General features: G+C 35.7%; 2 protein-coding genes across 3 annotated transcripts in view; one reads left to right on the top strand and one right to left on the bottom strand.

The window, feature by feature from the left end:
• On the top strand, positions 1 to 6253 carry LOC127657532 (WASH complex subunit 5-like). Of its 2 annotated transcripts, XR_007972295.1 has the most exons (5): positions 1 to 42; positions 234 to 319; positions 3367 to 3482; positions 5373 to 5467; positions 5926 to 6253. XR_007972295.1 is itself a non-coding variant. In XM_052146376.1 (3 exons), the coding sequence occupies exons 2-3, from the start codon at positions 5400 to 5402 to the stop codon at positions 6191 to 6193; spliced, it is 336 nt and encodes a 111-aa protein (XP_052002336.1). In that variant the 5' UTR covers positions 2555 to 3482; positions 5373 to 5399; the 3' UTR covers positions 6194 to 6253. The 2 variants fall into 2 exon arrangements, 1 of the variants encoding a protein (XP_052002336.1); XM_052146376.1 differs by lacking the exons at positions 1 to 42; positions 234 to 319 and having other exon boundaries at positions 2555 to 3482.
• Positions 6254 to 7746: 1493 nt separating this feature from the next.
• Positions 7747 to 27455, bottom strand: part of LOC127657969 (disintegrin and metalloproteinase domain-containing protein 22-like) — a 68982-nt gene continuing 49273 nt past the window's right edge. Inside the window, exons 15-31 of the mRNA XM_052147010.1 lie at positions 26144 to 26243; positions 25650 to 25721; positions 25472 to 25564; positions 25304 to 25384; positions 24947 to 24997; positions 24527 to 24590; positions 24333 to 24438; positions 23670 to 23789; positions 23413 to 23581; positions 22604 to 22715; positions 21330 to 21420; positions 21188 to 21241; positions 20545 to 20745; positions 19090 to 19190; positions 18691 to 18757; positions 15593 to 15716; positions 7747 to 12343 (exon numbers count right to left, since the gene is read on the bottom strand). Of these exons, the coding sequence (XP_052002970.1) occupies positions 12323 to 12343; positions 15593 to 15716; positions 18691 to 18757; positions 19090 to 19190; positions 20545 to 20745; positions 21188 to 21241; positions 21330 to 21420; positions 22604 to 22715; positions 23413 to 23581; positions 23670 to 23789; positions 24333 to 24438; positions 24527 to 24590; positions 24947 to 24997; positions 25304 to 25384; positions 25472 to 25564; positions 25650 to 25721; positions 26144 to 26243 (1627 nt within the window). The 3' untranslated portion in view covers positions 7747 to 12322. The remainder of the gene's footprint in view (positions 12344 to 15592; positions 15717 to 18690; positions 18758 to 19089; positions 19191 to 20544; positions 20746 to 21187; positions 21242 to 21329; positions 21421 to 22603; positions 22716 to 23412; positions 23582 to 23669; positions 23790 to 24332; positions 24439 to 24526; positions 24591 to 24946; positions 24998 to 25303; positions 25385 to 25471; positions 25565 to 25649; positions 25722 to 26143; positions 26244 to 27455) is intronic.

Below are 27455 nucleotides of genomic sequence, written 5' to 3'. Positions count from 1 at the left end.
TTCAAATCCTCACTCGCATCGCAGAAACTCCGCAAACAACAGGTAATTCCAGTAAAATAATCGCATTTCTATACTAGTTGAAATGTTTAATGCAAACTTAAAATTGTACATCTTGAATACAGTTAACGTTTTCTGAGTGTTGGTTTATATTCAGCTTCAGCAAATGAATTTAAATTTTTTAATGCTACATGTTTTCTCGTGGGAAAATACTCCGCTTTCTCATTGTCGGGCAGTGGCGGAGAATTCCCGCGGAATTGTCACCGGAGAGACAGTTCATCTTCAACCGCTGCTCAAGCGTCAGAGTCTCCCCAGGCAACAGGTAACTCTTAACACGTAAATCGCTTTTCTACATGTTTCAATCTAAATGTCTCATTGAACCCATTCGTCTTAAAGGGAAACCAGCTTACATCGCCTGAGTGTTGGTTTATGTTCACTTTTCAGCTTCATCAAATGATTTTAGTTGTTTACCTAAAAATGCTATGTCTCTTGTCATGTGGCCTTCTCACCCCTTATGCCTTCTCAAACTCGTTTGACTCTCTGTCTTCTGTGGAACACAAACCAACATTTCCACTCAAGTCATATAGATTACATTGATGCTGCCTTAATGGATCTTGAACGTTTTTAACCTCACTGACTTCCATTATATGGAAAACACACATCAGATATCCTTAAATCTTTGTTTGTGTTCCCCTGAAGAAAGTCAAATGAGTTTGACATGGCATAAGACTGCATAAATGATGAGAATTGTCATTTTTGGTTTGCCTCAAGGAGACACCATGATATCAACATGTGTATGTTGGTTTGCAAAAAATAGTCACATTATAAGTATAATACTGTTGCAGTGGTTGAAAATTGTCTCGTCATGAATCTTAAATGTAAACTAGCCCTACATGTTGCTTATCTTGTCCGTTACAATTATACTATTTTTATTTATTTAACAGGATAGGGTCATTTAAATTATAGTCCTGGCAGGTCTACAACTATAACTTAAAGAAGAGTCATCAGAGGTTTTCAAGGCAAAAAAACAAATAAAAATGTAGGAAACACATTTGGATGATATTATTCATATTTATATAGCACCGTTTTAACATATCTGCTGACATTCATATAAATGTATGAATTTGGTTCAGTGATTGAATAGCTGTGTGCTTCAAATGAAAATTCTCATCCCAGATGTGTATGACTTTTTTTCTTCTGCTGAACACAAATTAAGATTTTTAGAAGAATATTTCAGCTCTGTAGGTCCTCACAATGCAAGTGAATGATGACCAGAACATTAAAGCATTAAAAATATGAACACAACTCCAGTGGTTTATTCCATTTCTTCATAAATTAAATAATAAGTGTGGGTGAGAAACAGAACAATATTCCATTTTAAAAGTCATTTTTAATATTAATTTTCCTCCCTCCAGGTGGTGAAATGAACAAAGAAGGTGAATCCCCAAAAACAAGAGAAGACAAATATGAAAGTGGAGATTTATAGTAAAAAAGTACTTAAATATTGATCTTACCCACACCTACCATATAACTTCTGAAGACATGGATTCAACCAACTTATGGATTACTTTGCCACCTTAATGTGCTTTTTGACCACCATTCACTTGTATCGTATGCATCAACAGAGGTGAGATATTCCTCTAAAAATATTTGTACAACAGAAGAATGTTCTACACATCTTGAATGTCATTGTGGTGAGTAAATGAGAATTGTTATTTTGCGGTGAACTATTCCTTTAAGCATCAATTTTCTTTTTACTCCGGAAAATGTTGACCAAGCACAGAAAGGAGCAGATACCATCAATGCTTTGGAGCGAAAGTTGCCTTTTAACCCACTGGATGTATTGATTGTCATTGAAAATAAGCCTGGGGACATCTGTCAAAACTTTGGTCAGTGCACTGACTTTTTGGGCTACTTTTATGCCCTTCACATCTACCCAAAGAAGCTGACACTTTTTCTTTCTTTGAGTACTGTAAATGGTGTTGCATTTTGATGATGGCAATATCTGAACAAGGTGAAAAGATCTTTTGAATGAATAGTTTCAAATAAAATGTAAATGAACAGAACCTAGAATTTGAAGCTGCTAATAGCTCTTACAATTGAGCTAAATGAGCTTAAGGGTGGGGTATGTGATTTTCTTTTTTGACCATTTTTTCAAAATAACTTGAAATCCTATTCCTAACCCACTTACTGGCTGTAAATTAGAAGCACTGAAATGAAAATTAAGCAATTTAATCATCTGTGGAACGGGCAGGACTCGAAAAACTCCAGCCAATCATTTTCAAGACCATCTAGAATCATTGGACAGAAAATGTGTCAATCAAACGGTCGTACCATGCCCCCCTCCCCCCACCACCCTGGCGCGCGTGTCCCGTTCGTGCGCATACTCAAAGCTTGTGACCCAGTAACTGGAAGCGATTGTATTTATGTATGGAGAATAGAGCTTTTATAGTGCTAGTGAGGTTGTTCCACATTTCTATGAATCCTGTTTTGAATAGAAGACCGCTGTACAGACGCCAGGGCTGGCTATGTTCTTTTTTTTTACAGTTATGAGAAAATCAGCTCTACACCTTTCAAGAGTGGTATGCGACCCCCTCCTCCTGCTGTGTCAACAATTTGCTCTGAAAAATTGTCTGACAGGTGAATGCACTGTTTGACTAGTGAGTCTAGAACACTGCTAGAACACTGCGCATCTGAGTTTTCGCTCGTGCATGATTGCGCGTCCATGTTTTTCGAATGGGTGGAGTCAGGGCCAGCGTTGGAGGAGAGAAGGTAGGACCTTAGAGTTGTGTATTTTCAAAATCTGCCAGCCGTTTTGCAAATCACATACCCCACCTTTAAAATGCATAGTTGGGTAAACAGACTCTTAGGATTAAAAAACAAAACAAAACTTAAATGTAGTAGCTGGTGGCGTGGCACAGTATTTTAAATAAACATTTTTGAATGGAAGCTCATTAATTTGGCCATAGCCAGCTACAGTTTATTAAGTAACGTTGCTTAAAATCCCTAGTGGAATTTGCTTAAAAAGTGGGATGCGAAAAAGTATGCACAATATTTTTAAGCAAATCCAGCACATTATTTTTTTCAGTGCAGTTTAGCAGAGATGGACCACTTGTATTAATATGAAATGGAACGGCCAACGGACGTAGATGTAATTGAAGTCCAGCCTTATATGATAAAAGAGCCAATCACCTTTTTGATACAGACGTTGCCTGTCAATCAACTTGAGATTAGTTTCAGTGGAGCAAATACCTGCATTTTATAACTACAGTTGAAATAATGTTACTTTATTATGCTTTTCTGCCTGTGTCCAAAAGATTTCTGTTAATTGCTTTCGGTAAAGCTAAAATATGAAGTTTTCCTCTAAAGGTACCTGGATGATCTCAATGAAGGGGTCGACATTCAGCAAACAGTGGAAACTGTTTTATTGAACGAAGATGGAAAACAGCTCCTCGTACAGTTAGATTTTTCTGCTCAACTAAAAAGTAGGGTAAATTACTAATTTAAGCCCACTTGTTAATTTATTTTGAAGTTTAAAAAGTTATTTAAAAACAAATCCAGGTTTGTTATATATATATATATATATTACACATGCATACATACATACAGTGTTGGGAGGGTTACTTTTGAAATGTATTCCACTACAGAATACATGCTTTAAAATGTCAATTTCTAAATACTTTGGATTACTTCTTCAGCACTGGTTTATGTTTTCAGTTGTTTTAGCTATAAAAACATAAATATCTTATGCAGTGTTGTTTCTAAAACAAGATTAATCAAATTGATCTTGTTTTAAGGATTTTTAGATATTTTTACAGGAAAACAATACAACAATTATTATCAAGAATATGATTTTTGCCCAAATATCAAAGGTCTTACCAGAAAAAAGGAAAAAGATTATGATCCAACATGAATTGTCTTGATAAAAAAAACATGATCGTGTCTGGTAACATGTGCATGTAAAATTGCTAGAAATAGCATTTTAGCTTAGCGTAAAGCTGACAATTTACACAAGGTTTATTTCTATTTCTTCTGCTTATTTCTCTTATTTCTCTTCTCTTATTTCTCTGTCTGCTCGTATGAATGTAACACAAGAAAGTGTTTCACTGCTGTTCAAATTCACTTTGGATCGCATCATTTATATGTATAAATATTTTCCATCTGAAAGGACTAAATACAAATGACAATAAAATGCAAAGTAATCAAAATACTTTTTGAATGTAACTGTGTTGTAATTACCAATGATTTAAATTGTAACTGTAGTGGAATACAGTTACTTATTTTGTATTTTAAAAAAGGTAATCCCATTGTATTCCGTTACTCCCCAACCCTGTGTATGTATGCATGTATATGTGTGTGTGTGTGTGTATGTATATATATATATATATATATATATATATATATATATATATATATATATATATATATATATATATATATACATATATATATATCTGTATACACACACACACATTGTATATTTTGTTTGGACTCTGTTAAATTCTTGAGGCACTTGAGATAATGTACTAATAGTTTCCGGCTGTCACTATAGGAGCCGCACCATATCTCAAAGTAGGGTGTTTATTTAATAAAACGTGAAGAACTTATATTATAGACGCTTAGTTGACTACCAAAATGTTGAAGCTTCAAGAATCGCATAAAAGCAGCATAAAATTAATCCATAAAACACCAGTGGTTTAATCCATGTCTTCAGAAGTGGAATGATAGGTGTTGGTGAGAAACAGATTAATAATTAAGTAAATTTTTCCTATAAAACTCCACTTTCAACCAGCCCTTCTATGCACGTTCTCAAGAGGACAGTTATTTTGTTATTATTCCCATTCTTCATGCATATTGGGGGGAGGAGAAAGAAAAAAGGAGGAATAAAGTAAAGAATAAATCAATTATGTTTGCAAAAGTGCCTAGTAGGTGGCGATATGCATGAAGAATGCAAATCAGCCAAAAAAAGAAAAACTCTTCTTTTGAACATGCATAGGGAGGGTTGGTCGAAAGGGTAGATGTATAGTTAAAAAGGACTTAAATATTGATCTGTTTCTCACCCACACCTATCATATCACTTCTGTAGACAGTGATTAAAACACTGGAGTCTTATGAATTACTTTTATGCTGCCTTTATGTAGTTTTCAGAGCTTCAAAGTTTTGGTACCCATTCACTTTCATTGTATGCACCTACAGAGCTAAAATATTCTTCTAAAAATCTTCATTTGTGTTCTGCAGAAGAAAGAAATTCATACACATTTGGTTAAACTATTTCTTTACCCACTATATAAAAAGTTTAAAACATCGATTTTGGTAGGCTTAATTGGGTCACTTTTCCAGTGGATGAGTTTGTAAACACGTATGTCTTGTGTCAGTGTGAGACTCTGTACCTGTATGGAGTCATGTTACTGGTCATTGATCTGAAGATGGAGGGGGAGATGAGAGAGAGGATGCTGGTGTCCTACTACAGGTAAGACTGGACTATGTAAACAAGTTATCCCCTTCTTTCATTCTTCAGTTAAACGGGTATTCGTACAACTAAACTCATGTCATTTTTTGAGCAAGAAGATGGCAATTCAAGCATCTCCAACAAACTGATTGAAAATGCCGCAAAATTCTGCCAAATTTCCCCCAAAATGAGTACAGAAAAAGCAAAAGAAAAGCCAGTAGATTCCATCTGGCCCTTCTTATAGTTGCTTCTGCATGTTAAATTGGGGAAGGAGAAAGTATTTTAACGTCCAAAACATTAAATTACACACCTCCCCTTGTATAAACTAAAATTTTGTATTTTTTTTTTGAAGATTATCTTCAGTTGATGAGCCGTTTAGATAACCGACAAACACATCAAAATGCTACTAAATAAATTCTTCTAGACGTTATATGACGACCTGAGATATTGCTCATGAATTTAACATGATATTTCCACAGTGCTGCTCGCTCCTTATCCAACACCAACCTGGATGACATCTGCAAGCTCTTACGCAGCACCGGAAAGTCCTTCGATCTGGTCGACTGGGCTCCTCTGATCTTGGGTCTCCTGACGCTCTTCAAACAGTTTCAGTCCAGATATACTCAACAGTTCCTGGCTCTGATTGGCCAGTTTATTTGCTCCATAATGGAGCAGTGCACAAGGTATTTCACTTTAGTATGTGGCAATGGAAGGGTGAATCTCATGAAAACATGTCCAGAAAAATGAGAGATTTTATTTGTATAAGGAACTATTTTAGGAACATTAAGATTTTTTTTTTTCAAGAAAATAAAGTTAACTCCCAATTTCTCATATTGCTGTCTGATATTAAACTTAAGGTTTTTTTTTTTTATTCACATTATTTTCAATTATTATTTTCAGTATATTCTTGCTCCTAAAAGTATTTTTTTATTTCTTAACTTTTGTTTTGGTTTTATTTATTTAAATCAAGGCAGTACAACAAACACTACCAACAAATGTAAATAATTTGCAAGTTTAGAAATACATAATTTTTCCATTACAGTAATGACAATTGGGGTGGGGAAATGTGCTTAAGTGTCATGATAATAGTCACAATGCATTAAAAATAAAAAGAACACTTTTTAGTAGCAGTTTGTTGCATTTGTTAACATAAAGAGTAAATCTGTTGACAAATAATGAACAATATATTTTTTTTTCAAGTTTTTATTAATAATTGTTAATGTTAGGTAATGAAAATACAATTGTTCATTGTTCATAATTTTTCATAGTGCATTATCTAATGATAAAAATTACAACTTTTGATTTTAAAAGTGTTAGTATATGTTGAAATTAAAATAAACCAAGGTAAATAAATGCTGTAAAAGTATTGTTCATTTTTAGTTCATGTTCAGCTGTTGTTTGCTAATGTTAACAAATGTAACCTTATTTTAAAGTTTTAAATACTTTATTCAAAATAAATATAATTTGTGCACTTTTCTGCATGATAGTGACTGAAATGCTGAGCAGCCAGAAAATTCCAGATTTGCCTTCAGCTGTAGTTGGAGCATTAATGTTCCTGGAAGACGATGTGCGTTACACTAAACTGCCCAGAAAGGTTTGAAATATTGAGATATTAATTTTCTTTAAAGACAAATATTCCATTAGAAAAATGATTTGGGGTTTTAAAAGCATTTTCTTTTTTTTTCATATGGACGAAGCTCATGTGCCAAGTTTCATTTTTGATGAATTCAGGACTGTACTGTAAAGGTGCCTGTAGAACTGTCTAATCATGTTTGATAGCATTTGTCTTTCTCTGAACGCACTAATGAAAAATATTTGAACAATTTGCATTTTGTAACTTTAATTGCTCTTTGGTAGTACCATGTAGCTGATATTGACCTAATGTTTGCTTGCTAGTGCAATAAAATACCACGATTATATACAGCTCTATAATCTTTGCAAAATGAAGCGCCTTCAAAGAAAGAATAAGAATGTTTTCTAGTAAAGCAGTAAGCCACAAAAGGGTATGCTTTACATTGGTTTTACCATGGTAAGGGGTGTTTCTTTGGCAAGACACAAACCGGAATGTCTAAAACTCACTGTACCGCATGGCTTCAAGTGGCTTATTGCGTTTATATTAAACAGTTGCAACATCCAATCAAAATTTAGAGTCAGAACTGATTTAACCAGCTAATAATAATGAACACTTACACTAAAACACACTTCAACTTTTTGAACACAACACACACACACACACACACACACGAGACATTATTTGAATGAAAGTTTTACTTTATCTTAAATATATTACAATACTGAATGGATACTGTATGAAAAAAAAAATTAGCTTTATCATTTTAATTGTCAGTCTATGTACAGCACACAATGTAAGAAAACAGCCATGAAGAAAACAAACACCGTGTACACAGTCTGATGCGAACAGAATAGAAATAACTGAGGGTGTGACAGCAGTTGAATTAGCATAAGGCATTAAAAAGACCCAAAATGTACAATTTTGCTGCTGAAAACCAATCGGTGTTAAAAATCATTATTCACTTCGAGTTGACACTGTCCTATATTTGTAAGGCTGTTCAGGATGTGTGTGAATGTGATCTCAGTATAAGTGATCTGGACCTGTTTGGTGAGTGTAAATATGAATTTTCCTAAATACATTCAAAAGCATTTGGTTTTATCCTCCAGTCACTGCATTGACAAGTCTAAACAAAGGAGGGGGATATATATAGGGTCTATACCCCTGACAGTGACTGGCGTCAGGATGAGATGAGACTCGTGTTTAACTGAAACTGCATCTCTCTTTCTGAGAGTTTATTCCAGTGTGAGCCATAAACACTGCCTTTTTTACAGACAGATCAGGGTCACAGTGAGCTGAGAGTATTGCTTCAGATGGTCAGTTATTTTGGCCTTAATTAAATGAAGAAATTCCAATGGCATTGAATGCATTTCTGCATGTAAACTGCAGCTACAAACACATAAACAGGTCAGCAGTGATTCACATGGTTTTACCAAACAATACAAAATATTTTTGCTAAACCTCAATAGGTTTGCACAAAAACCTATTGCAGTAGTAATTAGTAAGTCATTCTAAAGCACTTAATTGTTTTTGGGATTAAATATGTACATGTAATAATACTGGGGAGGAAAAGACTTTACAAAGTTAGCTTAAAAATATTTCATATGCATCATGGCAATATCTGATGTTACTTGTGGGTTACAGGCAGAGTGCAAAAAATCAGTGCAGACAGATTAAACGCACAGCAGGCTATGTACAGATGAAACCTACCATTACTAATACAATACTGAATGCAGAAGTAATCTATCAAGGCTGAATGGTCATGTGACCAAGTTTTATGTTTCTCAGTGTAAAAGAGTGTCAAGCTGTAAACAAAAGGCAAATATGTCTACCAAGTAATGGGCATCAATCATGAAACACATTTCTGTGGACGAAGAATAGTTTTACGAGCAATTATGAACTTTAACTGAAATTCATTCTGTTCAAGTTTAATGAAAGCGGCCCCTTTCAAAAAAAACAAAAAAAACAAAAAGAGGAAACATTTTACGTTTTACATTTACTAATCTCCAGGTTTAGTTTTTGTGAACGGTATTTTCATCTGTACTATAATATATTACAAACCATGATTTGCCAAATTCTACTTCATTTTCTTGAATTCTTGTAATTATTGTTAACTTCATGTTCTGTGTATGTAAAATTGTTCCTCTTCATCAGAAATCTAAAAATTAATTGTCATTTCCATGACAATGCAGCATGTTTCACAATAAGCAAAGCACCTTAAACAATCAGCTAAAATCACATTCCTTACGCTTACGAGAGAATTATAAATGATGTGAGATGATGAAAAAATGAAATGATTACATTCTGCTGTGAGCATGAGGGAAAATAAACTCTTTCAAACAAACTAAGGCCTTGTGCACGTTACATGACAAAAGTTCTTCACCCTGCGCATATTTCTTGTTTTCAGTCATGTTGTCACAGATAAGGTGTGGACCTGACGCAACTAATCGCAAGCTACTGTAGCTGCATCAGTTACAAGGTCGTTCTTCTCCCAGACTGGTCCTGAAGTTGTCTAATGACAACTTGTAATAATTTGTACGAGATGGCAAAACCGTAAAATATCAAACGACTTTTGTTCCCATAGAGACTGACCAATCAACAAACATAATTTGAGATCATTATGATATAGGCATTACATTTTAGCAAGCCTCCTATCATGTTTTAAGAAAGAAAATATCTGTGAACTATAAATATCCCTCGTCTCATTCATACACAAACGTTTTCTATGGTAAACTAAACTTATTTTTGATGGTTAGGTTTAGAGTTTGGGTAAGGGGTTGGACTTTATGTTTTAGGTTTGAGTTAGGACTCTAACTTTGGAAAAATCATAATACTTTTTTCATTTATTTTTCTGAAACACGATTTCTTATTTTGCAATCCTGTGATATTATTATGAGTATACGAGTTTATTTATGAGTTTATACTTGACATGTTAAGGAAATATTCCGGGTTCAATACAAGTGAAGCTCAGTCGACAGCATTTGTGGCATAATGTGGATTGCTAAAAAATGTATTGACTTGTCCCCCCTGTTCTTACAAAAAAGCAAAAATCAATGTTACAGTAAGGCACTTACAATGGAAGTGAATGGGGTCAATCCGTTAACGTTAAAATCAGGGACTAAAAACAAAAGGTTTTTCAAAATGGTAATCGTTATAACAAAATAAAAGAACTGTTAATAACGTACTTTTTAAAATGACAGCACAGTCGGTGAAATATCAATTGTAGTGTTGCCAGACCTAGCAAAAGAAACAAGTGACCTGGTCTGGAAAAACAAGCCCAAAATAAGCCCCTTTTCTCACCAAAATAAGTGGGGAAAAAGCAATAAGTTTTTTTCCTGGTTTGTGAATTTTTCAGCACAGAAAACATACAGTTAATTAACAGTTCAGTATCATTTTAATTATAGATCTGCTTCTCAGTCAAAACCACCACATCAAAACTGTATTAATGCATAAAATCAAACAATAATTCAGTGAAGACTTGGAAACCACTGAGCAATGTACATTTTACCTTCAATAGTGGTTTCCTTTTATCTGGATTAAATGTGCATGTACATTTAATCGCCACAACAGGCGATAAGGCAAAGAAATGTGTGATGCATCAGTTTCCTTCAGGATCAAAGCACATTTCATTTTTAATAAAAAAAAATTTCGGGCAACATGAAGTGGTGTAGTTTAAAAAAATGTACTGTGATAACCCTTTAGTCCTTAGTTTAATTATCAGAATTATCGGAACAACTGAAAATGACTTTGTTCTCATTTTCAGTTACGTTCTGCAAAAACATTTGTTCACTTTTGGTTTTCGTACCTTGAACCGTTTTAGTCCCTGGTTAAAATACTCATGGTTTCAAAAGTATAGCCACAAAATGTAAACAATATAATTCTAGTGTGATTTTAGTGCAAAAGAAATGCTAAGTAACATTTTCTGTGTAATGTTATCCAATTTTACAACTCTGTAAACCCTAAACAACTGTAAAAATTATGATTTAATCAACTTTACGGCTCAAATAACAACTTTTAACAGAAGAATGAATGTGTTTTTTTTAAATTATAAACTTCACATTTATTCCTCTCAAACCCTCAAAAATTGGCCCCATTCACTTCCATTGTAAGTGCCTCATTTTAACCTCCATTTTTGCTTTTTTTTTTTTTTTTAAAGAAAAGGAGTGACAAATCAGAATACTTTGTTTTGTGGTAATCAACAATATGCCACAAAAAAGCTGTCAATGAAACTGGAATATCTTTTTAATCATTTTTGCATTGAATGGAAATAGAAAAGTTTGCTGTTGCTCATAGCAGCTCTTTCGAAACTGACCGGTGAGATGTCAAACAAGTTTTTTTTTTTTTTTTTTCTTTTTTTTTTTCTGAAGACTTTTATCATATCATCTGTGACAACAAAATCTGAATTGGAACATGATGGAAGTGCACACACTAAAGAAAGTTGATTGGCTTTTTACTCAATTTCTGTCTAGGTCTGCTAGGCTTAAGGGGATTTAAGATGAATGTTGGAAATTTTGGAAGACAATCACAGGACAAACTCTCTAAAACAGAAAACAATTCTGCCTCGCTCTCCACAACAAAACATGTAAACCGAAAAATACTACAATCTCCCATTTCAGTTGGTGTTTTTGGATTATATGACTTATGTACAAAATTCGCTGAGAAAATTTGACTGTAGGAACTGTGATGAGAACTTGGAAGGATGTTTAAAACATGAACATGAACTCACCAGCCTACAGAGCTGTCCTCCAATACATGCGGCCCCCTTGAGTGAAATATCTTCAAACATTTTTACATTATTACACTACAAGGAATCGATAAACATGTTTTCTCATGCATACAGCAGTAGGTTCTACAGTGACAGCGTGCTTTCAAAACAAAAGTTACTTCCTGCTCTTATATCCACCTGGGCAATTACGGCACCAATCATAAGATGGCATGTGTGTTTGGAGGCTGGGCAGGCCATGGGTCACAAGAGGGCAGGGTTAACTGAGGGCATGAGTGGCTGTTGATGCCTGTGTATCTGTTCAGCACAGATGCCACTTCGGGTTTGTTTCGTGATGAAGTAATGTTCCTGAGTCCTTATTAAAATGACAGCAGAAATGGGAATGTAATATCGTGCTCTTCAACATCCACGGTGAGACGGCTTCACACCACAAACACTGAACAGACATCGGAGGAGACCACACCCAACATTTCCACTCACTTGTCCCTTTTTTTCTGTTTCTCCATTTTAGTTCCATATTTTCTTATTGGTTTTAAATTTTCTCATTCATACAAAAGCAGATGAAAATCCTCACAGAGTTTTTTTATATTGATGTTTCCCACAGCTGAAATAAATAACATGAACACATGCTATAATCAATTTAGTAAATATAAATAGTCAAACAGCTTAGCTGTATTCATCTGAAGAGGCAGTCACACTAGATTCTGACGGAAACACAATTAAAATAGTTAAAATATACTTGAAAATGTACGTAAAATGCACTTCTGGTCTACATTGCAGCTAATTATACCCCAGAACTGCCCACTTAGACAGGAAGTCTGACCGACATAAAAAGCAACCAACCAGGGGGGGTGCCAAATTTATGTCATTCTCAAAAGTAGCTGTAAATGAAACCCCCTCGCAGCTGTGGTCAATACCTAAAAAAAATTATCATCTAAAATGTTTGCTAGATTTACACTGCTAAATAAGGCGGAAACGCGTCATCACAGTCTGTGAAAAAGGTCTATAGTAGACTGGCTTGCCATCTGAAGGCTGGATTACAGTACAGGACTTTAAAAAATACAATGCATCACATATTTAATGGCTACAGACAACAACTGTGCATCACACACCAAACAAATGAAGATCTCACACTACCTAACTGTCAAGTTGATCCAATTTGATTACAAACACGTGGACACACACACACCCTCCTGTTCTAAGAGCCAAATGACAGATGTACACAAACATCTGTCGTGCAAGTCCGCATCAGAGGACTTAAAGATATTCTTGGTAGTCATGGATAGTTGGGTCAAAAATAGAAAACTTTGTTTGATACCTTACGACTAGATGGAATCATAGTTGGAGGCAGTGGTGGACAGTAACGAAGTATTTTTACTTTTCAGGAATCTGTACTTTATCAGATCATTTTTATTTTAGAAAACTTATACTTCACTACATTCAAAAGGAAAAAAATCTTACTTTTTACTCCACAACATTTTAAAAAAATTACTATGAAATTAATAGTGTTAAATAAAAATAGACTAGTAGCTCTTGTTCTCACACGAGACTGAAAACGGTCGAATCGTGGAACACTTCAGTGTTCAGGAAAAAGGAGGATGGTGTTGCCCAATGCATTTGAGAGCTATATAAGAGCTGAGAACAGTTTATAAGGCCTATTTCTCTTTATGTGTCAAATAACATATATTAATCTCAGTTTTAGGAATGATCAAATCATAAAATGAAAAGCAATGCTAAAACATGAAACCAGATTCGTCTAGCTTTAATGCAATACACAATCTCATCTGTTTAGAGTCTTTGGTCATTACAATGATTCAGATTATTAAACACACGTTGACCTAGCAGGGTATGTTGTCCTTACATTATATAAACAATAAAACAATCATGAAGCACAAAATGATTGATAAAATAGCAAATATGTACTAATTGGCAAATAGTTCATATTTGTACTAAAGATAAATATTTACATCTTCTGAAGAAATTGATTTAAACACTGAAGTAATCTGGATTACTTTTATGCTGCCTTAATGTGCTTTTGGAGCCTCAAAGTTCTGGCCACCATTCACTTGCACTGTATGGAACTACATAGCTAAGATTTTCTTCTAAAAATCTTTGTTTGTGTTCTGCAGAAGAAGGAAAGTCAAACACATCTGTGATAGCTTGAGGGTGAGTTAATGATGAGAAAATTTTCATTTTTGAGGTAACTTTAATAGACCAGTACTTTTGATACTTAAGTGCATTTGAAAGAAAATACTTTTGTACTTTTACTCAAGTGGAAATTTTAAAGGAGTAATTTCACTTTAACTACAGAAATATTTCATCAGGGTATCTGTACTTTTACTCAACTACAGTATTAGTGTACTTTGTCCACCACTGGTTGGAGATAAGAAATCGGAGTCGCTACCAATCATACTGTATACTGTTGGTGAAATCTGTCAACTATTTTTATCTATTTTTATTCGTCATACTTGTTTTATTTTGAAAATACTAGGGCTACATTCAGTTTTAATTGTTTACTGAAATAACTGACAATTCTGCTCTAAACGTAATGTTTTCACTTCAATTAAATGCATGTATAATTAGCAGAAATGATGCGTCGGTTTTTACGTGGTTTCTTTTTGCACTTTATTATCATGCAGTAATACACTGACATAAAGACTGATGTATGCAGGCATGAAATCATAGACCCTCAACTCAAAATCCAAACACAAGTGGTCAAAAGAGACGCATAATGCCAGCAGTAGGCTAAATGGTGATGGCGCCTGTCCTCTTGTGATTAGATCACCCGAAATGCATCTTTAATCTTAGGCAATTAACAGGGCCACGTGCGTGCACACACACACACACACACACAGTAGGAGAGTGAGAGAGTGTGAAATCAGTACTTATGCACTAAAATGGTTCCCTTGTTTCTGTCAAAATGACAAAGAGCATTTGGAATTATCAGTCAATGAAAAATTGGTAAATGACCATTGCAACTCCTGGCTCCAACTATACGATCGCACACATATTAAAGAGATAGTTCACCCAAAAATGAAAATTCTCTCATCATTTACTCAACCTCACGCCAACACAAATGTGTATGACTTTGTTTCTACTGCTGAACACAAACGAAGATTTTTAGAAGAATATCTCAACTGTGTAGGTCCATACACTGCAAGTGAATCGTGACCAGAACTTTGAAGCTCCAAAAGTCACATAAAAGCAGCATAAAAGTAATCATAAGACTCCAGTGGTTAAATCCATGTCTTCAGAAGTGAAATGATGGTTTTGGTGAGAAACAGATCAATATATGTCCTTTTTTCTATAAATCTCCACCTTTACCAGCCCTGACCAGTAGGTGGCGACAAGCACAAAGAATGTAAATCACCAAAAACAAAAGAAGAGTGTGAAAGTGAAAATGAATGTGGAGATTGATAATTAAAAAATACTTAAATATTGATCTGTTTCTAACCCACACCATTCATATAACTTCTGAAGACATGGATTAAACCACTTGAGTCTTATGGATAACTTTTATGTTACTTTTGGAGCTTCAAAGTTCTGGAGACTATTCACTTTCATTGTATGGACCTACAGAGCTGAGATACGTTTATAAAAATCTTAATTTGTGCTCTGCAGAAGAAAGAAAATCATATATATATCTGGGATGCAGGAGGGTAAATGATGAGTCAATTTTTATTTTGAGTAACCTATCCCTTTAAAAGAAGGTAAAAAATGTTACAGAAATAAAGTGTGACCACCCCTTGAGAAACAAAACATGTAATCATAATTTCTGATGAAATTGACCTATTGTGTTGAATAACAAGTGCCAAATTAAATTAAAGGGATGTAATTGAACTTCCTATCTTACCCTGGCACTCTGTCTATTGGCCTTCCTCTGCTCATCTGGGAGTGGAGGCATGGGGTAGGGGTATTTCCGGCTGGAGGCAATGGAGCCCGTTGAAGAAGTTGGTGATTTGGCCGGTGACAGTGTCCTGAGGGATCAGAGAGATGCAATATTAGAACTGATGTGCCTTAACAGGATTACAGCATCAAAGGTCAGAGCAAACATGGAGCTGTCACCTTTGACCCCTTTTAAGAGGTCAGAGGGAGGGTTTCCACTGCAAGCAATCATCCAAAAATCCAAAATCACTGACTTCATCAGTAATTGTCAAAAATACCCACTGGCTTTTTACTGGAGTGATGCTGGGCAGATACTGTGAGCACAATGTGATGCTTTTAGGACATTTAACAAGCAAACATCCCCGTCGTCATGTGGGTTTACAAACATGGCGGACATGATGAGGTGATCAGGACACACACGTGACAGTACAGAGAATATGGCAGCCATGTGATGATGACATCATAGAGCATAGGAACATTAAGCGGCACACATTAAGCTGCAGCTGGTATACAGAGAGAGCACATTGCATGTGACAGAGACAGATAAAAATAAAGGAATAAAAATAGCATTTCAACTACAACTATATATTTCAACTACAGTCAATGATTTGGTTTGGTCTTTTGATGTACAGACACAAATACACAAATAAAAGAACAAACAGAGAGCACCTGGGTGAATTTCATGAAAACATATTCAGGTAATATTTCACCCCAAAATGAAAAGAAAATAATAATAATAAATTACTGTATATTTTACATAAAGAAAATTAAGCCTATTTGAGAACCAGTAAAATTGTTTGCATTGTGACATTTTCATGCATTGCATTTGGCAGACGCTTTTATCCAAAGTGACTTACAGTACACTCATTACAGGGACAATCGCCTCCGGAGCAACCTGGAGATAAGTGCCTTGCTCAAGGACACAATGGTGGAAGGACACACCACCAGAGTTTTACCTGTAATTCCCAACATTCTAATTAGCGATTCTTACATATACTGTATATATATATATATATTATTATGAGAATATTTTGGTGAGGGAGTTGGGATGATTAAAATACAATGCAAAAAATCTTACAGGTCCTAAAAATAGGCTTGATTTTCTTTGTGCAAAAAGAAAATAAGAACAAATTCTTATTTCATCCTTTTGATTTTGTGGTGAAAGATTTCGTGAGGTTGACAATGTATGAAATGATCATATGGAAAACCATTCCTGGATACTTTCTTGTAATCTCATGATTTTTGACAATTGATCTATTGATTATCAAATACCTTCTGTCTCCTTTAAAGACAATTAGTCAGTTACATGACTGTATCTTGATGTAATAATGGAAGATTTCTTAGGACAAACATTTATGGTTCATGATTACAAAATTCCAGTTAAATTCTAAAAATGTTCAAGCATGTACACCAATTTTTTAAATGTTATCTAATATTCAACATAGCAGTTTAGTTTCCAGTGACACTTTGGAATGGAAGAGAAACATTGAAATAAATGTTTAGTTTGTAGATATTTTGGGGTTGTTTCTGGGAGTCAGGGCTCTTCAAACCCTAACACTCAGCTGCTATCTATGAAACGTGATACTATTAGAAGAATATTTCAGCTCTGTAGGTCCACAATACAAGTGAATGTGTATCAAAGCTTTGAAGCTCCAAAATGCACAGAAACGCAGCATAACAGTAATCCATATGATTCCAGTGTTTAAATCTATATATTCATATGATAAGTGTGGGTGAGAAACAGATCAATACTACAAGTACTTTTTAACTGTAAATTCTCCTCCCTGCCCAGTAGGTGGCAATATGAACAAAGAATGTGATTAACCAAAAACAAAAAAAGAATGTGAAAGTGAAAATAAAAGTGGAGATTAAAAGTTAAAAATAACTTGAATATTTATCTGTTTTCAGCACACACTTATCGTATCGCTTCTGAAGATACATAGTTAACCACTGGAGTCTGATGAATTACTTTTATGCTGCCTTTATGTGCTTTTGGAGCTTCATAATTTTGGTACACATTCACTTGCATTGTGAGACTAAACAGAGATGAGATATTCTTCTACAAAAATGTGTTTGTTTTCAGCAAAAGACATAGTCATACACATATTGGGTGGTATGAGGGTGAGTACATTTACATTTATGCATTTGGCAGACGCTTTTATCCAAAGCGACTTACAGTGCAATTATTACAGGGACAATCCCCCAGAGCAACCTGGAGTTAAGTGCCTTGCTCAAGGACACAATGGTGGTGGCTGTGGGGTTAGAACCTGTAACCTGATTAACCTGTGACCTTCTGATTAACAGCCCTGTGCTTTAGCCACTACGCTACCACCACTCTGTTCCCTCTTTTCTGGAGATTCACAACTGTGGTCACTGTATGCTTTCCTTATATGGAAAAGAGCAACATGAACAATCTTCGAAATATGTTCATGTGTGTTCCACAAAAACAAGAAAGTAATAAAGGGCTGGAATGACATAAGGGTTAGTAAATGGTGACATAATTGTTATTTTATATGTGAACAATTCCTGTAAATTATATTGCAAAATATTTAGCGTTCAGCAGAAGAACTTTCCCAACCAGCCAGCTTTTCAAGATTTAAAGCACTTAGAAGTGTGATGCAGTTTCCTTGAACCTTCAGAAAATATGTAATTTATTATTATTATAATTTAACATTCTAATGAATATTCAAAGAAAATAGCATGTAAGCTGCATATTGGTTTTGCTTTCTTTTTACTCAGCTTGTCACAAATGTGAAGCTGAAATAAGGGTGTTGCGTTCGTACAGATAATGAAAGATTTGCAGGTCAGTTTCAGCACACTGTTCGTTCAAGAGATTAAACAAATGCAGACATCAATGCACACCCAAAACAAACAAACATTTACACCAAAACATCACATTTCAAAATAGTTTTGTTTTGACTTCTACGCACTGTTGTGCTGATACATGTCATACATAGAGTTTAAGATCACAGGCAATGTCAAACATCCACCCAGTGTTTCTACATCAGCTGTTGAACGGTCAAGAATTATGTCATGTCATTACTATGGCAACACTACATCTCTTACTCTGTGGAGTTGGAACGTGGACGGAATTTCTTTCCCTTGAGCTTCCTACGGGTGCCTGTGATGTTTCCTGCAGTGAGAGAGGAGAAGAACATGTGATATGTAGTCTAGACAAATATGACACAAGCACCATCACTAAGGCTGCTTTTACACTGCAAGGCCTAGCACACATCTGCATTCTAACATCTGATTTTGTCCACTTAGGACATAAAAAATTGTGACCAGATGTCAGACACATATTGCATTTTAAGGTCCAAATAGGATGCCAAAAAAAAAAAAAACAGATCTCATAACTGTTTTTGCTGTTTACACACGTGCAACAAGATCTTTGCCAGATGTTGGGGGGAAAAAATTTGGAATTGGATGACAGTGTAAATGTAGCCTCGTTTGTGGGCGTGTTACCTTGCCATGAGTTGCTCCTGGGTCGTCCGTTTTCACAGACGTCAGAAATGTGCTTGGCGTCTGGGATTCTTTCACTCCAAGAGTGCGACAGCCCGTTAGATCTTTAGACCAAAAAACAGAGAAACAGTCCTCTTTTAAGCTAATTTGATACACTCGCAGAGATTAAAAGTGCTTTGTGCATGAGGAAAATAGATGATTGACAAATGTCACATCACTGTGATGAACAGAACAAACACACTGAGATGAGCATGAGATCATGGAAATGAAAATGAGACACCAGGAAGACACTGACATACTTACTACCCCAGTATTAATGACCCTACAGTCTGGCGAGAATTTTACAGTTACAAGAGAGACAAAAAGAAAGTGATACAGTTTTAAGCAGAAAGTACAAACCCACAGGTAAAAATGCATCAAGGAGCAAATAAAAACCTGTAGTTTTCAATAACACTGACTTCTTGCCAAAGAAACAGTACAATTGGGGCCTGGGTAGCTCAGAGAGTATTGACGCTAACTATCACCCCTGGAGTTGCAAGTTCAAATCCAGGGTGTGCTGAGAGACTTCAGCCAGGTCTCCTAAGCAACCAAATTGGCCCAGTTGCTAGGGAGAGTAGAGTCAAATGGGGAAACCTCCTAGTGGTTCTCGCTCTCAATGGGCGCGTGGTAAATTGTGCGTGGATCGTGGATAGTAGCATGAACCTCCACATATGGAGTCTCCGTGGTGCATGCACAATGAGCCACGTGATAAGATGCGCAAATTGACTGTATATGAAGCGGAGGCAACTGATACTTTTCCTCTGCCATCCGGTTTGAAGTGAGTAACTGTGCCACCATGAGGACCTACTAAGTAGTGGGAACTGGGCATTCCAAATTGGGAGAAAAAGGGGATAAAAAATACAATTTATTTTATGAGAATTATGTAATATTTTTTTTTTAAATGCAGCTGAGTGTTCTAAGCATATACTGTCCTATAGGATAGAAAAAGGACAAATGAGGCCTCTTTAATATCTCTAGACAGCAATGAAATTAAATGGAGAGCAAATTTTGATTTTTATTTTAAATCTCCTACTTCTCAGATATTTCTCCTGAAAGAACCCAGTAATCTCACATGCTTCTCCTTTAGAGATTCATAAGAGATGTCTCAGCTGTGCTCAGACTACCCAAAGATACTACATTCTGTATACTATACTGTATATAGATTCTCAAAGAGCAAATTATCTAAGCATGCTATCAACATTCATATTAAAGTCCCATAACTGTATGTCAACAATTGTCTCATTTACTTATATTTATATTTCTTTAGGAGAAACATTTGAAACATTGTTTATACTTGAATGGGACAAAATTAGGAACACTACAAAGTCTCCTGAGCTTTGAAAGAGCAACTTTTCGGTTGTGTGTGTTTGTTAGCAGAGCAGGCAAAGCGATGATGATGAAGATGGAGATGAAGCACACCTGAAGCCGAACAGAGAGATGTTTTGGCTGATGGAGGGGATAGATGGGGTGAAAGAGCAAGTGTTGATCTGGAGGTGAGACAGGTAAGCAGACCTCTTCTTGGAGCTGCTTCCGGAGTTGGAGCTCACGCCTTGAGGCATGTCACTGTAGAGAGAATCAGCGTCTCCTGGCTTCTTCACGTAATCCCCGGGCGGCATTTGCCTGGAAAACAGAAGAGGAATTGTACTGAAAACTGGGCTGCAATTCAGGCTGTGGGGTTTTGGGCTTGGGTTTGCTAAGGTGTTAAGAGTGTTTTCTAGCAAGTATTTATGTCATTTGCTAGGGTGTTCTGTGTGGTTGTTTGGTGGGTCAAAAGAGCTTTCCCCTTAAGTCTCTACAATATTCTGGCTATAGTCAAGCCTATGGGATTTTTTGCTCCCAAACTGTCTTCCAGGTGCACATCACAATTGGTGCAGGACAATTTTCAAGCTGAAGTGTAATATTTAGGGTTTGTTCAAACCCCTGATCCTATGATCTTAAGTATAAGCAATAGTGTTAGAAATTCTTGCTTTGACTAATTAACATTTTCCAATCCTTGTCTGAAGTAACATGCCAAAAGTACACAACAAATACACTCATAAAATAAAGAGAAAGGTGAACAAACCGACAGAATCTTCTTTGCACTTCAGATTCAACATTCTGATGCTGTCTGTAGCTCCTTCATGGGGAGAAAAGATGTGCATGTAAAATGTCATTTGAAGTTACATATTCACAGAAAGTGAGTCATCTGTGATCATATGACTCACTTGTATCCCCATGCGGAAATGCCTAGAATTAGTGCGAGGACCAGGATAGAGCCTGCAATGGCCCCGATGATGATGTTAGTAGTCATACTCCCTGTCAGAGGAATAAAGCAATTACATTTTAACAATGATCTGCGAATGACAGGACAAACCGAAATTCATCGGGAAATAGACAAAAATCTACTAGCTTTTGTTTGGCTTGTCAAGTTGACCACATGCCAAAATCTCAATAAAAACAGATAAAGACAGAAAAAAAAAAACAATCGATAAAGATTTATAAAAATGTCCATCAACAGAGGCTGTTTGTTAAAGGCATCCATATAAATCAGATCCACAAAACAGAGAGTAATATGACAGGTTTATAACAACACTGCTAAGCAGATAAACAGGCTGTTAGCTTTCATTCAGACAGTAACACAGAGGAATAATATAGTGAGTGAGGACACAGAACAACAGATGGAAACAAAGAAGAAATGATCAACAACTCAAATCTAAACTCACTGTCACTCCAGCAAAAGACTTGAGCCTGTCCACAAAAGAACGAGTGCGTAAAAATAAAAGCCATAAAACAGAAAAATAAAAAGACCAATTAAAAGCATGTGAAATGTGTATGTGTGAATGAACCATTGAACATGAAAATTAGAACAGAACAGAACAGTAACAGACTGATGAGAAATAGGGCTTGGTGATAAAAGTAAAAATGTAATGTCTCAATAATTTTTCATCCTTTTGACGGTATTTGATATTTATCTCGATATTTATATTTATTTGCTGCTAAAGGCATAGTTCACCCACAAAATTAAAATCCTGTTATCATTTATTCACCATCAAGTTGTTCCAAAACCAGTATGACTTACTTTCTTCCATGGAATACAAAAAGAGATGTTAGGTGGAATGACTCGGTCACCATTCACTTTGATTGTATGGAAAAAAGATACAAAGAAAGTGAATGCTGACTGTTGTCAGCATTCTGTCTAAAATCTCCTTGATTATTTTTCTTTCAGGAACCATCATTCCATAATTTCAACAATAATAAAAAAAGGAAACTGTTTTGTTGGATGACCCAGAAAACCTCTTGAAATTCATGCAACTCTGAGTGAGGTAATAGAGACTCAGAGTTGGAGCACACAACCGCCATGTCTGATGTCTCTGAACTCATGTCATAAACTGGTTTGGTAAAGTGTCATGGTTGAGGATCAATGGGTTGTGGAATTGTGATTGGTTCTGAGAATCCTCTTGAGAGGTGCAGACTGTGGGAGAGCGAGACTTTGGCCTACCTGATGTTTTGGCTGTAGGTCGCACCAGCAGATAACTCAAACTAGAGGTGGAGTTACAGTCTTCACCTGCCCAGCCCAGGTCACACACACACCTGAGCTCATTACTGCACACCTACAACACACACATGATCAGATTATATTATTAAATTCTATTTAATTATAAATAATTTATCTGGCAAAAAAAAACTACATCTCAATTAGGATGACAGCATTAAATTGAACATATAAATGAAATACTACACACAAGAAAAACAGAATACATCATAATTTGTATAACAGAGTTGAAAACATAGTTATAAATAGCGTCATTTAATGACATATATAGCACAAATATTTCTTCACAGGAGCAGTAAACCGTTTATTTACATGAACCAATTTGCTAAAATTAATTGCACTTCCCAATCAAAAAGTAGCTTGTTGCTGGAAAAGCTAGTGGGTGTAGAGTGTCTCTAAATAAACACAATAAACATGCTGTAGGGATGCCCCTATACTGTATGTTATTATTTAATTAGTGTTAGATGCTATTTGCACCCCATCTAACACTACTTGAAGATGCTTTTTCTTGCTATATACACATAGTGTAAATAAAATCTAATGCTGTTTGCACTGTCACGCTGTTGAAGAATTGAGTTAAGTAGCATTGCTTCTTTTAGTTAGTTACTCCCTTAAACTGATGATCCACAGACTGCTTACCTACACAGTAATTCAAAGAGATACATGCTCAGGTTCACACACATACACATGCACAAACACATACTCACACTTACACTCACTTACACACACAAAAACAAACAAACACGTTCTCTCACCCCATGTCCTGAGCAGATCAACCTTTCGTTAGTGCCAGGACAAGTGCTGAAGTTGAATTCCTGCACTGGAAGGCATTTGTGGTTGAAGCAGATCCGATCTGTCCCACACGCAGTTCCATCCTCCACGTAACCCAGATCAGAGTCCCCGTCAATCAGCACATGTCCTCCACTGAAACATTCACACGTGTATGTGTGTAGTTTGTTGACAAGCTCAGCATCAATTGCAATACCTGTGATGTGTGTGTTTGTATGTGTACCTGCAGTCCATTGAGGCGCTGTGCTGAGCCACAGAGAACGAGGTCAAACCTCCCTGCAACTCTCCTAGTCTAGGGGCTGGAGAAATGTTGGAGCACAGCAGATATCCACAGTGTACATCCCTGAAAACACAAATACACTCTTTAATCTCTGCCCTAACTTAAATGATCTTACACAACTTTTGTATGCCTTCATATTGAGATCCATGTACCACAACAGAAGATGATTTTATGTTATGAACTGTAAAACTATTTTTTATTTTAAAGAACTGAAAGGAGAATTTGTCACTTCCCATTATCTGGTGAAAGTAAAAATGCATTTATTAGTAAAGTAATTCAGGTCAGACAGAGTAAGTAGTAAAGTGATTCAATTACAAACCAGAAAAAAATTATTAGTACAGGGTTTTTACAGTGACGGAAAACCTGTGAGGTCTACTATTACGTCCTGAAAAAGTCATGGAAATTCTTATTATGAATTTTATAAAAATTATAATACATTTTCTAAATAAATTAAATACATTTATAAAAATCCTTATCTTGTAATCGTGAACCACTGGGAAAAAATAAATGTTATTGGCCAAAAAGTGTGGGAATCCTATCAGTAATGTGTAACTAATTACTTTTGAAGTAACTTCCTTGTCTGTGCTGTATGAGAATCAAACTCACTGTTTTTTGCACTGAATCCAGGTGTCTTTGTCACGTCCGCAGTTGCCCTTCTCTGTCCCCTCAATGTTGAGTTTCTCATAGCAGAATTTATTGGCCGATGTTGCTTCTTTAAAGAACCTCAGAACCACAGTAACATTAACAGAAACATAAAAACATTTAAAACCATTCTAAAAGGATGAAGTGATGTCACTCACTCTCTCCCCAGAGGTACTTGCACTGCCTGTCCTTGGTTTTGCACCTGCCATTGAAACATCGTCCCTGAAATGAGATGAAATTAAGAAATACAGGTTACTGTGACATAAAAAAAACAACACAAAATATAAATAATAGAGAAATGTCTGAAATTCTACATCTTGCTACATAATTGTAACTTTTTTAAATTAAAATGTGTTTCAATTTATATTTGATAAAAATTGCCATCCAAAAGGGAATAACTGAAATGGCCTCGGACCCAATGGGCGATGAAAACGGAAGGCGAAATGTACCAAGAGGGACATACACCCCAACCCCAACCCCACCCCACCCCAGACAAAAACAAGGGTGGCCCGATTGATGCATTGCACTTGGGCCTGTAAGTTCCAAGTTACATCCCTGTTTGATATATAAAAACTAACCTGGTCTTTCTCACAGGTGTATCCATCCATCTTGTGTAGGTTTGAGGGACACTGTAATAAAAACATTCAGTATTTAACTTCAAACAAAACACATAATGTTTAATTTAAAGATTTTTTTGCTTCAGGAATGTTAAAGGGTGTGTAGTTTATTCAGAATAGAATATTATTATTTTTTGAAAGAATGAGGGGCCATGTTACAACAACTGTTTGAAATGTTTATTGTTGTATACAGCTTACTTTCTCACATACTATGTAAAATAAATAGTATGCAGCATACTGTCTACTGTACAGTAAGCAGTAGATTGAATGTATATTTCACTGCTGTGGAATGTGTCTGGCATGTGACAGTGGCCTCACCTGGCTAGAGTTCCCAGTGCACATCTCAGGTATGTCACAGTCATTGACAGACTCACGACAGAGGACACCCATAAATTCCAGCTATAGAGACAGCACAAAGATCATTAAAAGCCACATACACACATAAAAAGAAGACTGCAGAGTTTTATTCTATAGCTCATCGCCTACCTGGCAGTTCTTACAGCAGAGACCATCACTGCATTTGGCTCCCTGAGTCAGCATGCATTTTTTACAGCAGTCCTCTCCTTCTATAGCACACTCCTACAGAAATACAGAGAGAAAAAAATGAGATTATATAAGAAGCATCAGATTAATGTGATCATGATAACGCTGTAATATCACTCACAGCAGGGCTTCCACAGTCACACTCCTCCCCTGCCTCCACAAAACCATTACCACACTCTGGAGGATCCAAGAGCTACAGAACAAAAAAAAACAAGAGAGAGAGAGAGAGAGAGAGAGAGCACTGTTGTTGTTTTATATTAACCATATATTTTAATCATTACTTCTTGACTAATTTTGCAAGTTTTTAATTTTTTTACTCCTTTTGTTATAGTACTATATTTTACTTGTTTTGCACTTCATTGTATGCTGCAATAATGTAAAGCTTTGGTAATACAAATCTACAGTTTTTGTTGTGCCAATAAAGCATGCCAAAAATTAAATTAAGTGGCGGGGTGTGTAGAACTTGGTGTATGACGAGCATTCAATTCTAAAGAAATCTGCAAAGCTTTCTATGGTGTTTTGTGAATACAGATTATGTGTGGGCCTAGTGAGAATTAACTTCAAAATAACAAGTGCTAAGGAAAGTAAATGCAGACAGTTCTGAAATGTGTTTACCTTAGAGGGCTTGTTGAAGAGACAGACACCACCTCCACTGTTGAGGAAATCATGATACTCTTCCACATTACAGTCAGAAAATCTCTTGGGCAAGTAGAAGCTGTCAGAGAGAATTGTCTGATTTTACCTACATTCCCCTTTGATTCACACAACATTATAGTCTTAGTTTCCACACCTTAGACTATAAAAATAAAAGCCTTTATTTACATGCTTCAAAGTTATAAGAATATATGCAAATGGGTACTCATACTTTATTATCCGGATATTCTCTTAAGTAAATACAACAGATATTTGTTTCTGTACTGCAATTTTATCAGCTCATTAATTCTCAGTCATGTCCTTAAAAATAGCATAGAAAAATACAATGTAATAAATAAGACTCTTTTGTTATCTGTAACACTTAAGAATAAGGATGTATTTGTTAAAATTAGTTAACTACATTAGTTAACATTTACTAACAATTAACAATATTTTTTCAGCACATATTAAGTTTGATTCATACATTTCAACATGTACTATTTTTTTATTTAAAGTTGTATATGTTAAAGGGGACCTATTACGCAAAATTAACTTTTTCATGGTGTTTGTACATAATTGTGAGTCGTCAGTGTGCATACACAACCACCCTACAATGCTAAAAGTCCACACACTCCTATTTCTTATATTTCTATTAATCAAACACAGTGTGTCAAAATGAATGGTTTTTGTTTCTGCTCTAAAGTGACATCACGTTATAGCAGGCCTCGCCCACGACTGGTGATGGACTCCACCCTATTACATAGATCCTCCCCTGAGTTATCTACACACACTCCACCATATTCTTTTTTTGTGCTGGAGCAGATACAGTGAGAAGAATAATGTCTGAGCTTCATAAGCATCATAAGTGTTCTGTTGTCGGCTGTAAAAGTGAACATAAGAGTCTTCATGTACTGCCGGCATCAGAGCCATTGAAGACGCAGTGGACAAGTTTTGTTTTTGAAGGAAATGTGCCTCAAAACATACAAAAATGTGTGTATGTTTGTGGAAATCATTTTACACCGGACTACTTTGTGAATGAGTGTCAATATAAAAAAATATATTTTCAAGCATGGATCAGTACCAACTGTTCATGTTCCAGCTAAAGTTACTATTGTCTCTGATTGTATTCACAGAGACCAGAGCTATGTCATTATTTTTAGCTTACTGTCTGTATAATTCATAACCGCACCTTTATTATACACAATACAGTAAGGTGATTGTCTTTTTGAAAACTATGTACGTTTTCTGTGAGCATAAGAGAGTTGTACTAAAAGTGGAATGTTTACTTGCAAAG

This window comes from Xyrauchen texanus, chromosome 17 (assembly GCF_025860055.1).
Source record: "Xyrauchen texanus isolate HMW12.3.18 chromosome 17, RBS_HiC_50CHRs, whole genome shotgun sequence".
NCBI classification, from domain to species: Eukaryota; Metazoa; Chordata; class Actinopteri; order Cypriniformes; family Catostomidae; genus Xyrauchen; species Xyrauchen texanus.
This window is presented reverse-complemented; position numbering and strand designations above follow the sequence as displayed.

Bases quoted from the DNA above. Each gene is read 5' to 3' on its own strand.
- LOC127657532 (XM_052146376.1), top strand. From the start codon at position 5,400: ATGTTACTGGTCATTGATCTGAAGATGGAGGGGGAGATGAGAGAGAGG. The intron at 5,468-5,925 runs GTAAGACTGGAC...ATATTTCCACAG, and splicing joins ATGCTGGTGTCCTACTACAG to TGCTGCTCGCTCCTTATCCA.